General features: G+C 43.6%; 1 protein-coding gene across 12 annotated transcripts in view; it reads right to left on the bottom strand.

Moving 5' to 3' along the window:
• ELAVL4 (ELAV like RNA binding protein 4) overlaps positions 1–17,319 on the bottom strand; it is a 154,357-nt gene that overhangs the window by 62,875 nt on the left and 74,163 nt on the right. For 7 of the 12 annotated variants that reach the window (XM_077277297.1, XM_077277299.1, XM_077277298.1 and 4 more), the window contains exon 3: positions 1,893–1,979. The exons of the other annotated variants lie outside the window; for them this stretch is intronic. In XM_077277297.1, the coding sequence (XP_077133412.1) occupies positions 1,893–1,979 (87 nt within the window). The remainder of the gene's footprint in view (positions 1–1,892; positions 1,980–17,319) is intronic. 12 annotated transcript variants of the gene reach the window in all.

Raw genomic sequence — 17,319 nt, 5'->3', positions numbered from 1 at the left:
TTCACCCTTTTCTTACTTTCGACTCTGCAACAACTCTTACTGTTTCACTTATTCATTCTCGGCTGGATTATTGTAACTCTCTACTAATCGGCCTCCCTCTTACCAAACTCTCCCCGCTCCAATCTATACTGAATGCTGCTGCCAGGATTATATTCCTCACCAACCATTACACCGATGCCTCTACCTTGTGCCAGTCATTACACTGGTTACCCATCCACTCCAGAATCCAGTACAAAACTACTACCCTCATCCGCAAAACACTCCATGGCTCAGCACCACCCTACATCTCCTCCGTGGTCTCAGTCTACCACCCTACCCGTGCCCTCCATTCTGCTAATGACCTCAGGTTAGCATCCTCAATAATCAGAACCTTCCACTCCCGTCTCCATGACTTTACACGTGCTGCGCCAATTCTGTGGAAAGCACTACCCAGGTTAATACGATTAATCCCCAATCCACACAGTTTTAAGCGTGCCCTAAAAACTCATTTGCACAAACTGGCCTACCGCCTCAACGCATTAACCTAACTATCCCTGTGTGGCCCATTCAAAAGAGTTGAACCATAATCAGGTTCCTCACATCACGTTCTCATACACTTCATGCAGTTAATAGCCCTCTGTGTCTGTACTGCTACATACTTAGGCAGTTAACTGGTTCATGCAGCTTTACATGAACACCCGAGCCTTACACTATGGCTGGTCCAAATAACTAAAGCAATTGTTACCATCCACCTCTCGTGTCTCCCCTTTTCCTCATAGTTTGTAAGCTTGCGAGCAGGGCCCTCATTCCTCCTGGTATCTATTTTGAACTGTGATTTCTGTTATGCTGTAATGTCTATTGTATGTACAAATTCTCTCTATAATTTGTAAAGCGCTGTGGAATATGTTGGTGCTATATAAATAAAATTATAATAATAATTATTATTATTATTATTATTATTATTATTATTATTAAGTTATCACCGATCCATAGAATAAGTACAGAGGATCATAAATTCTCTCATCTAAGAGAATCTGTTATCCTTGTTTGTCGGTTTTGGGTAACAAGTGTTTTTCATTTGCCCTTTTTTTCTGTCCTATCACATTTCGGGTGCAGCTTTAAGTACTTCCCTATTGGTGTTTCCTGGTGGTGATAGACTTTGTTGGATTCATTCATTTTACTGTAGCTAGTGTTGGTTGCAGCTGTTTTGTGTGTGATTCCTTAACTCCTTAGGGAATTGCTACTCTAACGATACTAGGAGCTGCTAACGATATTCAGGGCAAACCGCCGTCGAGTAGCGGCACCATTACGTTATCTCAGGGTGCCAACATCCGCGGTCAAGGAAGGGACAGACCAGGGTCAGAGAAGGGCTTTTTCTAGTCTGAACAGGGACTTGTCAGGTTCAGGTATCAAGCTCATGTGAAAGGTGATAACTTGCAGAGATGGGAATAAACAAATGAACATTTTAGTATTGGTAAATTGATAGAAGAAGAAGAAGAATGGTCAGATTACAATATTTCATATAAATTCCTAACTAAATAAAAGAAAACAAGTGATTATTCATCAGGGACACCAATGCATTTGCACAAACTTGTGGAGATCCAGTGGTGTCATTCAGACTTTTTTCTTTTAAGCCCCACTTTTTTGGCTTTCGGGGAAAGAATAAGGGACCAAATTTGGGAGGACTTCTCTTTTAGCATTGAGCATTGCCATGCTACGAGCAAGTAAACGAAATGTAAGTCATCTCCAATAGAAGTTCACTACGAGCTCAATGAATACAATGAAATGCTCGATTTAGTATCACATTCACATAACGGCCCCGAGTGCAAGGAGCCTTCAATGTGTCGTACATTGTAGACCCCTCCGTCACCAAGCTTAGATTGTATTAAAAAGCAGTAACAAACACTACTGACCTTTCCCAAAGATAGGGCCCTCTTCAGTAAGGGATTTCCATTTTGTGCCAGTGGCTAAATCCTTCAAGTGTTCCTCCAAATGTGGGCCTATGGCAAAAATCCTTAGTGAATAGGGCCCAATAACAGTTACAGCTTGGTATATTTAGTGTATATATTATTAATATATATTTCATGCATGCACAATACGAACACTCGGGAGCATAGTCCTCCTCCAGAAATACAGGAGAATCGAAAATATAACAATAGCGTATATTACAGGAAAACCATCATATACATTCTCTCTATAGTTATTTCATACGTATCATTTCTAGACTTTACCTTCTGGAGTCAATGTAAGGTTGATCCTGCATAATAATAAGGTTAGCTTAGCACTGCTCCTTATTGATGGTGGAAGACTGCTAATAAAATTACACCCAATTTAAAAGGACACATTACTTGCCATAAATATATATTTTTATCTAATGTAAACGTCGCTGTTTTCCTAAGTTTGGCGCTGTTTTTCTTTTCTTCCTGCGCCTCCCCATTCCTGAGTTATAGTCACTTCTTCCCTAATCCTATGTTTTCCAAAGGGGCGTAGTCCTTAACTCTTGTCTGTGGGCGTGTTCTTGAACTCGACACCCACTTGCCCAACAAGATTAGAGAATGCCGTATCTCAGGAACGGAGAGGGGCAGGAACAAAAGAAAACAATGACAGATTCAGGAGAAGAGTGCCATTTAAAGGGAACCTGACAGAGGATACATGATCCCCGAACCACAGGCAGCGTGTATCGGACACTGACTTTATGATTTCAGCTAGGTATGTTTGTCTCTGAAACATTGCGGCATTTCATAGCACAGCAGACTAGTCAAAAAGGCCGATCCTCTGCGGTTTCTCCCAGATCACTGCTAATGATGTCAGGTCTCTCCCTATATAGAAACCAGTCACTCAAGAGGAACAGGGGGAGAAGCCACTGGGGATCAGCCTTGTAAGTAAGGCTCTTGCCTTAGTGCTCGAAACACATAGGACTAGTGTATTAATCATAGTTATGATCAAGAGCCTTAGTGCTCGAAACGCGTAGGAATAGTATGTTATTCATAGCTATGATTAAGAGGCCTAATGTTTGAAATGCATAGGACTAGTGTGTGAATCGTATCTATGATTAAGTGCCTTAGTGCTCAAAATTAATAGGACCGGTGTTTACATCGTAGCAATGATTAAGAGTCCTAGAGCTGGAAACGCGTAGGACTGGTGTGTAAATCATAACTTTAATTAAGAGCCTTAGGGCTTGAAACGCGTAGGACTAATGTGTTAATCAAAGGCTATGATTAAAAGGCTTAGTGTTCGAAATACATAGGACTAGTATGTTATTCAAAGAATATGATTAAGAGGCTTGGTGCTCGAAACACGTAGGAATAATGTGTTAATCATAGCTATGATTAAGGGGCTTGGTCCTCGAAATGCGTAGGACTAGTGTGTTAATCAAAGGCTATGATTAAGAGGCTTGCTGCTCGAAACGCGTAGGACTAGTGTGTTAATCAAAGGCTATGATTAAGAGGCTTGGTGCTCGAAACGCGTAGGACTAGTGTGTTAATCAAAGGCTATGATTAAGAGGCTTTGTGCTTGAACCACGTAGGACTAGTGTGTTAATCAAAGGCTAGGATTAAGAGGCTTTGTGCTCGAACCACGTAGGACTAGTGTGTTAATCAAAGGCTATGATTAAGAGGCTTAGTGCTCGAAACGCGTAGGCCTAGTGTGTTAATCAAAGGTTAGGATTAAGAGGCTTGGTGCTCAAAACGTGTAGGACTAGTGTGTTAATCAAAGGCTATGATTAAGAGGCTTGGTGCTCGAAACGCGTAGGACTAGTGTGTTAATCAAAGGCTATGATTAAGAGGCTTAGTGCTCGAAACGTGTAGGACTAATGTGTTAATCAAAGGCTATGATTAAGAGGCTTGGTGTTCAAAGTGCGTAGGACTAGTGCTTTAATCAAAGGCTATGATAAAGAGGCTTAGTGCTCAAAATGCGTAGGACTAGTGTGTTAATCAAAGGCTATGATTAAGAGGCTTGGTTCTCGAAACGTGTAGGACTAGTGTGTTAATCAAAGGCTATGATTAAGAGGCTTTGTGCTTGAACCACGTAGGACTAGTGTGTTAATCAAAGGCTATGATTAAGAGGCTTGGTGCTCGAAACGCGTAGGACTAGTGCTTTAATCAAAGGCTATGATTAAGAGGCTTAGTGCTCGAAACGCGTAGGCCTAGTGTGTTAATCAAAGGCTAGGATTAAGAGGCTTGGTGCTCAAAATGTGTAGGACTAGTTTGTTAATCAAAGGCTATGATTAAGAGGCTTGGTGCTCGAAACGCGTAGGACTAGTGTGCTAAAGTGTCTTAGTGTTAAAAACCCATAGGTATAGTGTTTACTAATAAATAATGTTTTTAGAGTCTTTTCCATTGCGGTTGCTGGATGTCTTCCTTCCTTCTACCTGATCATTTTCACCTGGAGCGGCCCGTGGCCTCTGTCCGTGCACCGCACTCTTATTAGATTGGACAATACCTGGACAGGGCGAGCTGATGTGATATTTTTTCTTTGCCTTCGTTCTGATACATTCTTCCTGTGCTTCGGGTACCATGTATCAGCCATCAGGTTCCCTTTAGCACAGATAAACCAAATACATATTGATGAAAAGTGGCAGGTCCTCTTTAAATGCGAAGGAAAGTAGAAAACTGGGTATAAATGATCCAATAATTGGGGGAAAACGATGGATCTGAAGACTAGAAACAAGTAATAAATGATCCACCATTAATTAAACATTGACCCCCTATTGATGTGTCAGCCCTCACCTTCCCACAAATGTCTCACAACATAAACCTGATACATTGTGCTCCAGACACATGTAGCAGAAACGACTCCCGACAGGAGTTATACCAAACATTTTTTTTCATCACCTTGGGATATTTCACATTAAGAGGAAAGAAAAGGAAAGACACATCGACTTACATATTACATTATATTACCATATACCAGAAAACAGATGTATCAGCTATTCATGTCAAGGACACATCTTGCTACATTTGCTTAAAGGGGCTGGAGGATAATATTGGAATAGTATCACACAGACTGATGGCTTGGTGGTTTCTTTGGCTGCTTGCGTAAGATCTTGGTTCCATAAGAACAAAAGGATAATCGGACACAATTTTTTTTATTTTATTATATAGGCAATTCTAAAAGAGAATCTTGATATTTTGGCAATACGGCAAGGACCCTTTTCTCCAGCGCCAAATTTCATACATTTTGGGAATGAAACTTTATAATTTCATATTTGGGAATGCCTATACACTAAAACATTTAAAGGGACAGTCCCTGAAATGGGACTATATATGTGCCACATGTAGTCACCCTCCTTGGTGCCTTCTTTTTGCCTCCCACTGAGACTGGCATTGAGGCCATCCGGCTTTCGCATTGGCGTAGGGAGTCGTGGTAAGTCTGATCATCGCCTCCAACATAAAGGAACAGGGAGGCGATGAATAGTCCAGGCTTACCGCTCTACTTTCCATACCATCTTGGATGGAGAAAGATGGGAATTTCGGACTCCACAGACGAGGCAGTGGGAGGCAAATGGATGGGGTGATTTTGCATGTGAAATATATACTTCCAGTGCCAGGGTAGAGGGTTGCTTATACCACTATAGAAATAGAAGTGTATATTTTTCTCCCCAAAATAGCGCCATCTCGTCTGCAGGCTATGTCTGGTATTGCAGCTCAGTCACAGCCCGCAGTGGTGGCTGTTTCTACTAAAAAAAAAAATGCAGACCACTTTTTTTTAGTTCCTTAAACCCATTTAAGACGGGAAGATTTTTTTTTTTTTGTTATGAAGATCTTATGGTTGATCGTCGTAAAGGAGAAGGATCTAGACAGCTGCCATTTCCTTCACAAGCCCCTCTGTGCTTTTGTAATGTCCCACACTTGGGAACAAAACACATCTGATTGTGATTGAGAAGAAAAAGAAAAAAAAGCCTGATTTTGAGATGCAGAATGGGGGGGAGGAGGGGAGAGAAGGAGAGCGGAGACGAGCAGTCTGGCAATTATAGCTGCCAATGGAGGCTCCATCACAAGCAATAGACTGGGCCTTGCAGGATTTCATCCTCATCTCATGCATCAAGGAAAAGATCACAAAGCTTAACGCTTCTGTAAGATGCTCCACCATCTTAGCATGAATTATATCCTGAGCAGATATTGACGGGGATTTCCCGGCATGCATTGCATGCATTAGAGAGATACAAGCATTCGCTGCATTTACGCCATTGCTGCCGGCTAGGGATTCCTCGTCATTCTTTTCTGTGTGCCCGTTACAGCAGATGCAGTACATAGCAGTGTCTATAGACTGTAATTGCAATAACATGATATGTCAAAAGATAAAATAAATCTGTCACCAGGTTTTTGCCACCTAATCTGAGAGCAGCATGTTGTAGGGGCAGAGACCCTGATTCCGGAGAAGTATCACTTACTGGACTCCTTACTGTAGTTTTGATAAAATCACGGTTTTGTCAGCAAAAGATGATCATTAGAGGACTAGTAAGCCTGCAGTCAGGTAGTCCTCCATATTCATGAGCTCTGTATAACCCTGCCCCACACCACTGATTAGCAGCTTTCTGCCTATGCACAGTGTACAGAGAAAGCTGCTAATCAGCTAATCATACAGAGCTCAGTAGTCAAAGCACTGGTAGATCTACAGCAGAGAAAACAGATTGTATCAAAACTGCAGGAAGCAACTCAGTAACTCTACGTTCACATTTGCGTTGCGTCGGGCGCAGGTTCGGCGACGCATAGCGGCGCATGCATCATGTGCCCCTATATTTAACATGGGGGCGCATGGACATGTGTTGTCTTGCGTTTTGTGACGCATGCGTCATTTTTGGCGCAAGCGTCAGTGCGCACAGGACGCTGCATGTTGCATTTTTTTTGCGCCGAAAATCATGCCAAAATTGGACGCATGCGTCACAAAAAGCTGCCTTTTGCATGCGTTGTGCGTTGCGTCGCCGACGCTGCGCCGCACAAACGTAAATGTGAACGTAGCATAAGTGATACATGGCTGGAATCAAGGTCTCAGTGTCGAGATACCCGAGTGCTAGGTATCTTACACCTGTCCTAACGCCCGAGTGCTAGGTATCTTACACCTGTCCTAACGCCCGAGTGCTAGGTATCTTACACCTGTCCTAATGCCCGAGTGCTAGGTATCTTACACCTGTCCTAACGCCTGAGTGCTAGGTATCTTACACCTGTCCTAACGCCTGAGTGCTAGGTATCTTACACCTGTCCTAACGCCTGAGTGCTAGGTATCTTACACCTGTCCTAACGCCTGAGTGCTAGGTATCTTACACCTGTCCTAAAGCCTGAGTGCTAGGTATCTTACACCTGTCCTAAAGCCTGAGTGCTAGGTATCTTACACCTGTCCTAACGCCTGAGTGCTAGGTATCTTACACCTGTCCTAAAGCCTGAGTGCTAGGTATCTTACACCTGTCCTAAAGCCTGAGTGCTAGGTATCTTACACCTGTCCTAAAGCCTGAGTGCTAGGTATCTTACACCTGTCCACCGCGTCTGACAGAAGCACATCATGCCTGATCCTCCACAGCATTCTATCCAGTACAGCGTTCTGCCAAGACGCTGCAGGTACAAGTGCCCTGAGACAATATTGTCTCTTATGCCCGAGCTTCAGTTTAGTACGTAACTGATGAAGGTCCGCTTGAGGGACCGAAACGTTTTTGGGTACTACAATAAAATTTGCACATAAGCATCAGTTGAGTGCTAGGTTTTTTCTTTATTAGGTATCTTACACCTGTCCTAAAGCCTGAGTGCTAGGTATCTTACACCTGTCCTAAAGCCCGAGTGCTAGGTATCTTACACCTGTCCTAAAGCCTGAGTGCTAGGTATCTTACACCTGTCCTAAAGCCCGAGTGCTAGGTATCTTACACCTGTCCTAACGCCTGAGTGCTAGGTATCTTACACCTGTCCTAACGCCTGAGTGCTAGGTATCTTACACCTGTCCTAACGCCTGAGTGCTAGGTATCTTACACCTGTCCTAACGCCTGAGTGCTAGGTATCTTACACCTGTCCTAAAGCCCGAGTGCTAGGTATCTTACACCTGTCCTAACGCCCGAGTGCTAGGTATCTTACACCTGTCCTAAAGCCTGAGTGCTAGGTATCTTACACCTGTCCTAACGCCTGAGTGCTAGGTATCTTACACCTGTCCTAACGCCTGAGTGCTAGGTATCTTACACCTGTCCTAACGCCTGAGTGCTAGGTATCTTACACCTGTCCTAACGCCTGAGTGCTAGGTATCTTACACCTGTCCTAACGCCCGAGTGCTAGGTATCTTATACCTGTCCTAACGCCCGAGTGCTAGGTATCTTACACCTGTCCTAACGCCTGAGTGCTAGGTATCTTACACCTGTCCTAACCCCTGAGTGCTAGATATCTTACACCTGTCCTAACGCCTGAGTGCTAGGTATCTTACACCTGTCCTAACGCCTGAGTGCTAGGTATCTTACACCTGTCCTAACGCCTGAGTGCTAGGTATCTTACACCTGTCCTAACGCCTGAGTGCTAGGTATCTTACACCTGTCCTAAAGCCCGAGTGCTAGGTATCTTACACCTGTCCTAACGCCCGAGTGCTAGGTATCTTACACCTGCCCTAACGCCTGAGTGCTAGATATCTTACACCTGTCCTAACGCCTGAGTGCTAGGTATCTTACACCTGTCCTAACGCCCGAGTGCTAGGTATCTTACACCTGTCCTAACGCCCGAGTGCTAGGTATCTTACACCTGTCCTAAAGCCCGAGTGCTAGGTATCTTACACCTGTCCTAACGCCTGAGTGCTAGGTATCTTACACCTGTCCTAATGCCTGAGTGCTAGGTATCTTACACCTGTCCTAATGCCTGAGTGCTAGGTATCTTACACCTGTCCTAAAGCCTGAGTGCTAGGTATCTTACACCTGTCCTAATGCCTGAGTGCTAGGTATCTTACACCTGTCCTAATGCCTGAGTGCTAGGTATCTTACACCTGTCCTAACGCCCGAGTGCTAGGAAAGGTGCACCCGTCTTATTCTAATGATGCCTTATTCTAATTCACCAGTGGTAGGTAACGGGCACCTGTCCTATTCCAATGATGCCCGATTCTAATGCCCAAGTGGCGGATATCAAGCATCTGTCCTACTCTAAAAGGAGCCAGCAGGTAACAGTAGAGACGACATCATTGGCCCCGCTTGCCTCCTGATGTGGAAGTAAGTGGATTCGGATCACCCCTTTAAATTTCAGGCAATGTATATTTCTAGTATAATTGCAATTAACATCCCTGAATACATCGTGTAATTGGGATTTATTAAAAATATGATTCTATTACTGTTAGCAAACTTCCAAATTTACACCCTGTCTTAGCACGTGTTGTTACATGTTGTGTCCATACCTCTCATTCGGAGGAAAACAAGCCCTCCCCCCCCCCCCTCGAAAAAAGGGTTTATATCAATCAAAACTTGCAAAAGTAAAATACACAGGATCCACTGATAACGATAAAACCACGCACTGAATATTGGGTCCCCATGCGGTATATGCGCTGGACTATATCTATCGCTATATTCCTACTAACGTCATGTATTTGTGAGTGGGATCAGTCGACGTGATCTCAATGAATGAGTGGGACTGTGCTGAAAGGAACAGTCAGATTGATTCCCGGGCTCCGGTCTCTGCAGGGGGCTGATGCAGACCACCATTTGTGTCCTTCCCTCTGTAGAATTGGACTACGGTACATTCCTATAGCTAAATCTGCACGCTGGGGAAGATAACACTTAGTCCTTCTATTAAAGTATCGCTAATGGTTGTTCGCTACATTGTAATAAAAAAAAGGAAAAACTGTTACATCTTTGGGGATTTGCACATTTCTATTCATAAAAAGCTCCATATGCAAAATTGCTACTAAATGCAACATTGTAGCAGGGTTATGGCCGGTAATGTACGTGCTGGGCTTGGCATAGATTGTAATTTGAGATGAGCGAGCGTGCTCGGATAAGGTGTTATATAAGCAGTGATGAGCGAGCGTGCTCGGATAAGGTGTTATAAGTAGTGATGAACGAGCGTGCTCGGATAAGGTGTTATAAGCAGTGATGAGCGAGCGTGCTCGGATAAGGTGTTATAAGCAGTGACGAACGAGCGTGCTCGGATAAGGTGTTATAAGCAGTGATGAGCGAGCGTGCTCGGATAAGGTTTTATAAGCAGTGATGAGCGAGCGTGCTCGGATAAGGTGTTATAAGCAGTGATGAGCGAGCGTGCTCGGATAATGTGTTACAAGTAGTAATGAGCGAGCGTGCTCGGATAAGATGTTATAAGTAGTGATGAGCGAGCGTGCTCGGATAAGGTGTTATAAATAGTGATGAGCGAGCGTGCTCGGATAAGGTGTTATATAAGCAGTGATGAGCGAGCGTGCTCGGATAAGGTGTTATAAGTAGTGATGAACGAGCGTGCTCGGATAAGGTGTTATAAGCAGTGATGAGCGAGCGTGCTCAGATAAGGTGTTATAAGCAGTGACGAACGAGCGTGCTCGGATAAGGTGTTATAAGCAGTGATGAGCGAGCGTGCTCGGATAAGGTGTTATACGCAGTGATGAGCGAGCGTGCTCGGATAAGGTGTTATAAGCAGTGATGAGCGAGCGTGCTCGGATAAGGTGTTATAAATAGTGATGAGCGAGCGTGCTCGGATAAGGTGTTATAAATAATGATGAGCGAGCGTGCTCAGATAAGGTGTTATAAATAGTGATGAGCGAGCGTGCTCAGATAAGGTGTTATAAATAGTGATGAGCGAGCGTGCTCAGATAAGGTGTTATAAATAGTGATGAGTGAGCGTGCTCGGATAAGGCGTTATAAATAGTGATGAGCGAGCGTGCTCGAATAAGGTGTTATAAATAGTGATGAGCGAGCGTGCTCGGATAAGGTGTTATAAATAGTGATGAGCGAGCGTGCTCAGATAATGTGTTACAAATAGTGATGAGTGAGCGTGCTCGGATAAGGTGTTATAAGTAGTGATGAGTGAGCGTGCTCGGATAAGGTGTTATAAGCAGTGATGAGCGAGCATGCTCGGATAATGTGTTACAAGTAGTAATGAGTGAGCGTGCTCGGATAAGATGTTATAAGTAGCGATGAGCGAGCGTGCTCGGATAAGGTGTTATAAGTAGTGATGAGCGAGCGTGCTCGGATAAGGTGTTATAAATAGTGATGAGCGAGCGTACTTGGATAAGGTGTTATAAGTAGTGATGAGCGAGCGTGCTCGGATAAGGTGTTATAAATAGTGATGAGCGAGCATGCTCAGATAAGGTGTTATAAATAGTGATGAGTGAGCGTGCTCGGATAAGGTGTTATACGTACTGATGAGTGAGCGTGCTCGGATAAGGTGTTATAAATAGTGATGAGCGAGCGTGCTCAGATAATGTGTTACAAATAGTGATGAGTGAGCGTGCTCGGATAAGGTGTTATAAATAGTGATGAGCGAGCGTGCTCAGATAATGTGTGATAAGTAGTGATGAGTGAGCGTGCTCGGATAAGGTGTTATAAGTAGTGATGAGCGAGCGTGCTCGGATAAGGTGTTATAAATAGTGATGAGCGAGCGTGCTCGTATAAGGTGCTATAAGTAGTGATGAGCGAGCGTGCTCGGATAAGGTGTTATAAATAGTGATGAGCGAGCGTGCTCGGATAAGGTGTTATAAGTAGTAATGAGCGAGCGTGCTCGAATAAGGTGTTATACGTAGTAATGAGCGAGCGTGCTCGGATAAGGTGTTATACGTAGTAATGAGCGAGCGTGCTCGGATAAGGTGTTATAAATAGTGATGAGCGAGCGTGCTCGGATAAGGTGCTATAAGTAGTGATGAGCGAGTGTGCTCGGGTGGTCTCCAATTATTTATGACTGCTCATAGATTTATTTTTCATCGCAGCAGCTGAATGATTTACAGCTATTAGCCAGCTTGATTACATGTGGGGATTCCCTAGCAACCAGGCAACCCCCACATGTACTCAGCCTGGCTAGTAGCTGTAAATCATTCGATAAAAAATAAATCTCCGAACACTAAAAAATACTCTGAGGTCACCCGAAAACCCGAGCAACGAGTACACTCGCTCATCACCAGTTATAAGCAGCCTGCAAGCGCTGTACCTGCTGCAAAATGCAAGATGAATGCATTACAATTAGTGATGAGCAAGTGTGCTCGGATAAGTTATTATCCGAGCATGCTTGTGTCTTAATCGAGCATTTTGGCGGGCTCAAAAAAACATGCCCGAGTCCCCGATGGCTGCATATCCACGGCTGTTCGATAGCTGCATTACATCCAATGATTCCCTGCTTGCTAGACAATCCCTGTATGTGTTGCGCCTGTCGAACAGCTGTGACACAGGCAGACGCAAGCATATTTTTCAAGCACGCCGAAATGCTTGACTAGCACCAGAGCATGCTCAGATAACACCTAACTGTCATGCATTCATCTCGCGTGGTGCAGCAGGTACAGCGATGCAGACTGCTTATTAACCCAGATCAGACATGACTCGCGCTCACTGTCTGTCACTTGAGCTGTTTGGCAATGTAAAGACTTTTCATCCCCACCGCCACCCCCAGGCCCTGAAGCAGCACTTGTGTTTGTGTGTATTAGGGAGGGGGGGCGAGGGGCTTTTTTTTTTTTTTTTTTTAGACAGCTGCCTTCCCTACCCCCTCCTATGCAAATGATGCTGACTGGCACAGACGCTGCATATTGCTTTATCTCCGGCTCTCTGGAAATGTATAGATTCTAATTCTCTTTGAGAAAGCAGCTCATTAGATCTACATCACATGTCTGCAGGTCTCCCGTGAGTGATGCAGGATATTGCAGGGTACTTGTACAATAGTAATTCATTACAGGGCGTTTTCTTGCATGGATGTAATCAGCATTTATCTCTGAATACAGCATTAGAGAAGAAAAGCGTTCTCCCTAAATGCGAATCTTTATGCTTAAACCGGCACCGTACAGAACAGCTGTCCGGACAGCTGGACTGGGCGCAGGGGGTTGCCGTTGCACCCCGAAGCAAATGAGGGACCACTAGTTTCCTATGGTCCGTATGAGAAGACTAATGCTATTAACGACCTATACTAATAGGGGCCCCTTGGAGATGTTGCATCGGGCCCCACAAGCTTCATGCTTTGCTACTGAATAGGTCAGGTCTTTACTATGAAAAGGAAGCCAGTCTACAGGTGGGCCATTTTTATGGCTAGACCTGGGTGGGCCATGTATATGGATACACCTAAATAAAATGGGAATGGTCTTTGATATCAACTTCCTGTATGCGGCACACTAGTATATGGGAGGGGAAAAACTTTTCAAGATGGGTGGTGACCATGACGGCCATTTTGAAGTCGGCCATTTTGGATCCAACTTTATAAATGGCCCACCCCGGTCTATCCATATAAATGGCCCACCCTGCATATACAACCTCTATGGATGTCTGAGATGGGAACATGGGATTAGATTGAGGTGACGCAAGTGATTTAAATGGGTTCTCCACATTCAGGGGATAATTTTTTTTTTTTTAATGCATGTAAAAATAATTTTTGCCATTGGGTTTCATTACAAATTTTGCACCGTTTGGCTTTTCCAGGCACTTTCTTTCTGTGCAGATTCAACTGCTGAGAGGAGCTCAGAAGAAGACAGATAAAAGAGTTACAGATCGTCTTAGTGGGTTCACTGATGAATTCTCAGGTAGCTCATTCAATAGACAGGGCAACACAGAGGTTATAAAAGGCGAATGGTGCAAAATTTTTAATGAACACCATAGTAAAAAAATATTTTTAGCCCCATATACATGTATTTAAGCAAAAGAAAAAGTTTTCAAAGGTGAAGGGTTTACATTGATAGGAGTCTGACTACTTTCACCAGCCACCAATCAGATAACTGGAGAAGTCCACATAATTTTCATTGCCTGCCAGGAACAGCGCCATACATTTTATGGTGGCTATACTGGGTATTGCACCTACTGAAACTGAGCTCTTTTCAGTAAAGCCAAGCACAGCCGGCACTAATCCCCATGTTATTCTTTGGGGCTGGGCACATGTCTGATTTTTTTCGAGTGATCCATAGAAATAGTCACAGTATGCACGATTTGCCTCCGAAAGTCGGATGGCACTCGCCCATTTATGTCTATGGGTCCTTGAAAAAAAAAAATCAGACCGCATTCGGATCCGATTGTCGAGGACAGATCGAAAGGAGAACGTAGATTTTTTTTTTAAATTATTTTTTTGTCTTTACAGGATCCAATGGAGTGCACAGATAGATGGAAAACAAGTGGGTGGGAAGGTGCATTGAAATACCCAGCCACACCAAGGGTGCACCGAGCTTCTCTGCTTGGTTTGGGCAGTCATTATTTTTTGTAAAGGTGAATTTTATTAGATGTCTGATGTTTTAATATCTTGCCATCCCTGCCTGGTATTAGTAACTGCACGTAACTAGTTTTAATAAAGTGAGGCTATAGATGTAGATGTATCATTACGGATTTTCCTAGGGCTGCAGGTAAATCGAAATATTTTAGGGCATATGTACACTGGCAGATTGAGGCTGTCAAATGGCTACATGTAAGCCGCGGTGGTTTAAGAGTCTATTTAGACAGGCGCCTCCGTGTGCACAGATCCTATTGGAATATTGTGGTTCTCAGAAACCCATCACCTGCATTCACTTAACGTTTCGCTCATTTGTCAGGTGCTTTCATTCAAGAAATGAGCGTTTCGCTCGTTTGTCAGGTGGTCAGTGGTCTGTTCAGGAAATGAGCTTTCTGGACAGTATAAACTCAACCTTACATACTTTTGGCTTTATTGGAGGTATACAGCGGGAATGTTTCCCAAAATATACCTTACAGTGAAACTCTAATCCCAATGTATAAACATACAGTGATACATGTTGACCATTGACCACCATTACAGAACAATGTCTGCAGGCGGTATACCTTTATTTTGCTGATGCCATCAGTATAGGAAAGCACAGTAAACTACAGTTTGCTATTCAGCCCAGTGCAGGGCAAAAAATGCTATTTTGACATATTTGAAATGCTTAATGGCCTATGGAGATTGACATGATGGAATACTCCCCACCTCCAATGTAGCCAAAACTGAGATGCGAACAGAATCTGAAAAGCATTATCTTTTTTTTTTCAAAAATATTGCCTCCTCTTTCTATGGGATGTGTTTGATTCAATTTATTTACCCTAGTCTCATGAATAAAGATAAGCTGCAATACCAGCATTGAACACATGTGGTGCTGTTCCTGGGGGGGGGGAACATATCTTTTTTTTCCTTTCCTAGATAACCATGTTCAGTTCTCAAGTGGACTCAAATACTTAAAGAGAATCTGTTACCAGGTTTTTGCTATGTAATCTGAGTTCTTCATGATGTAGGGACTCAGACTCTGATTCCAGCAATGTGTCGCTTACTGGGCTGTGTGTCGCTGTTTCAATAAAATTAGTGTTTTAGCAGGAGATTATCACTAGAAGACTAGGTGCCTCGGGCCTCCTAGTCCTCCTACTCTGTGTTAAGCACGCCCCCTGCCACTGATTGGCAGCATTAAGCCAATCAGTGATGTGGGCGGGCTTATACACAGCTGAGCATTCTAAGCACTGTAGATCTGCAATGTGATTGCATCAAAATGACAGCAAGCAGCCCAGCAAGTGACACATTGCTGGAATCGGGTTCTCAGCCTCTACATTATGCTGCTCACAGATGACATAGAATAAAAACCTCATGACGGATTCCCTTTAAATGGTAAATTTAGCTTTTATAACTCATCGCGAGTGGTTCTGGGTTATCACAATGGGCCCACTACGTACATTCTCCAACGTATGGGCCCCTTTACAATCCCATTAGGCAAGTTTATGAAGAGCCAGGACCCAGCGCCTGTTCATTTCACCATGGCCTCATTTAATCATCTAATTTCTGCTGAACAGGTAAGAAAGTTTATCTCCTTCCATCCTGGCCTCTGTACAACGCCAAGGGTCCTGGAGGGACCAGTTTTATTGTTAGTTTAAAAAGCCAGAATTAATTACGTTGTGGAAATGAAAGTTATAATAAGCTCACTTTATGGCTACATTGTGTCTTTCCTGCCTGTTCTATCTCAGCGTCTTTACAAGACAATACCCGATATGAATCACACTTGTCGCATTGATGCGTTTGTTTTCACTTATCCCTGTCCATTACTTCTCGTGTCTTTATGTAGTCTTGGTTGTTGATGGGCTGAGCTCACAGCGGGTGGGATTCAATATACGTCTTTTAAGTGACAAAATGGGAAATGCTAAGATATCCGCCAATTAACAATATCATTAAACCACTTATAATGAAATCATCACACAAAGCAGAACCTCCACGACAACCATGTTCTCATCCCTAGTCTCACGCCTGCCATTATCCGCCAGGGACAGAACTTGACGTCTTAATGGAACTCATTGCTTTTAAAGGGAATCATTTTTGACCCATGACTAATGGCTTTTTTTTTTTTTTACACCAGTTGTCTACTTTGCATTCAGTGCTTCTTCGTCCAGTGGGGGCTTTAATTATTAAAGATGAGCGGAGGGATCTGGATACATCAGTCCCGTCTGGTCAGGCTGTTTCTTTAAGGTTAGGGTCATACATCCGTATTGGTCCAATTGGGTCAATTGCGCTAATCACACTCTCACCAACATCTGATGTTCTAGGGTATGGAGAAGATGCAAAAAAAATGTTCTCCATCTTCTCCATTGTGTCAGTCTGCGAAAATCAGACAACTCTCGGATATCATCCAAGTGCGGTCCGAATTTTTTGATGGACCCATTGGTTTTCTTGGCCGAGCGCAATCCCATGATCGGAGGCAAATTGTGCATGCTGCAACTTGGGGAAAAATTAGACATATGCACGGCCCCATAGAATTACACCAGTCCGAGGACGATCCCACTCAGACCAAAAATACGATCGTCCTCACGGGCCCCAAAGGTGACGGAAACTAATTACCCTATCGGACCCCCGGATTTCAGCTGAGGATTTGCAGTCCTTACTGTTTACAAAAGAAGTAGCCCCATTCAACAGGAAAATGCAAGTCCCATCACAAATTCCGAGCTGAATCTGCACAGAAGCTTCTTCAAAAAGTGTCAAGACACTGTCAAAGTGGTTTTCACAACCGGGGCTGAATAATCTGGGGCCTAAAGTTGATCTTCCGCTGTTAAAATGGGTGAGAAGTTTTTACTTCCATTTTCACCCCTACGCTCCAAAAACCATGTGAGAAACATAGGTCCATACCCAAAATCTTACTGCTGTTCCGTTTATGGATCCAATAGTTAAAAAAAAAATAGAGAAGGTACCTCGCCGCTCTATGTGGCATCTTCAATGTTGGTTCTCAGCTCAATTCCCAATTTTTTTTAACTTAAAAGTATATGCACCTGCA

The sequence above is a fragment of the Ranitomeya variabilis genome, chromosome 8, assembly GCF_051348905.1.
Source record: "Ranitomeya variabilis isolate aRanVar5 chromosome 8, aRanVar5.hap1, whole genome shotgun sequence".
NCBI classification, from domain to species: domain Eukaryota; kingdom Metazoa; phylum Chordata; class Amphibia; order Anura; family Dendrobatidae; genus Ranitomeya; species Ranitomeya variabilis.
This window is presented reverse-complemented; position numbering and strand designations above follow the sequence as displayed.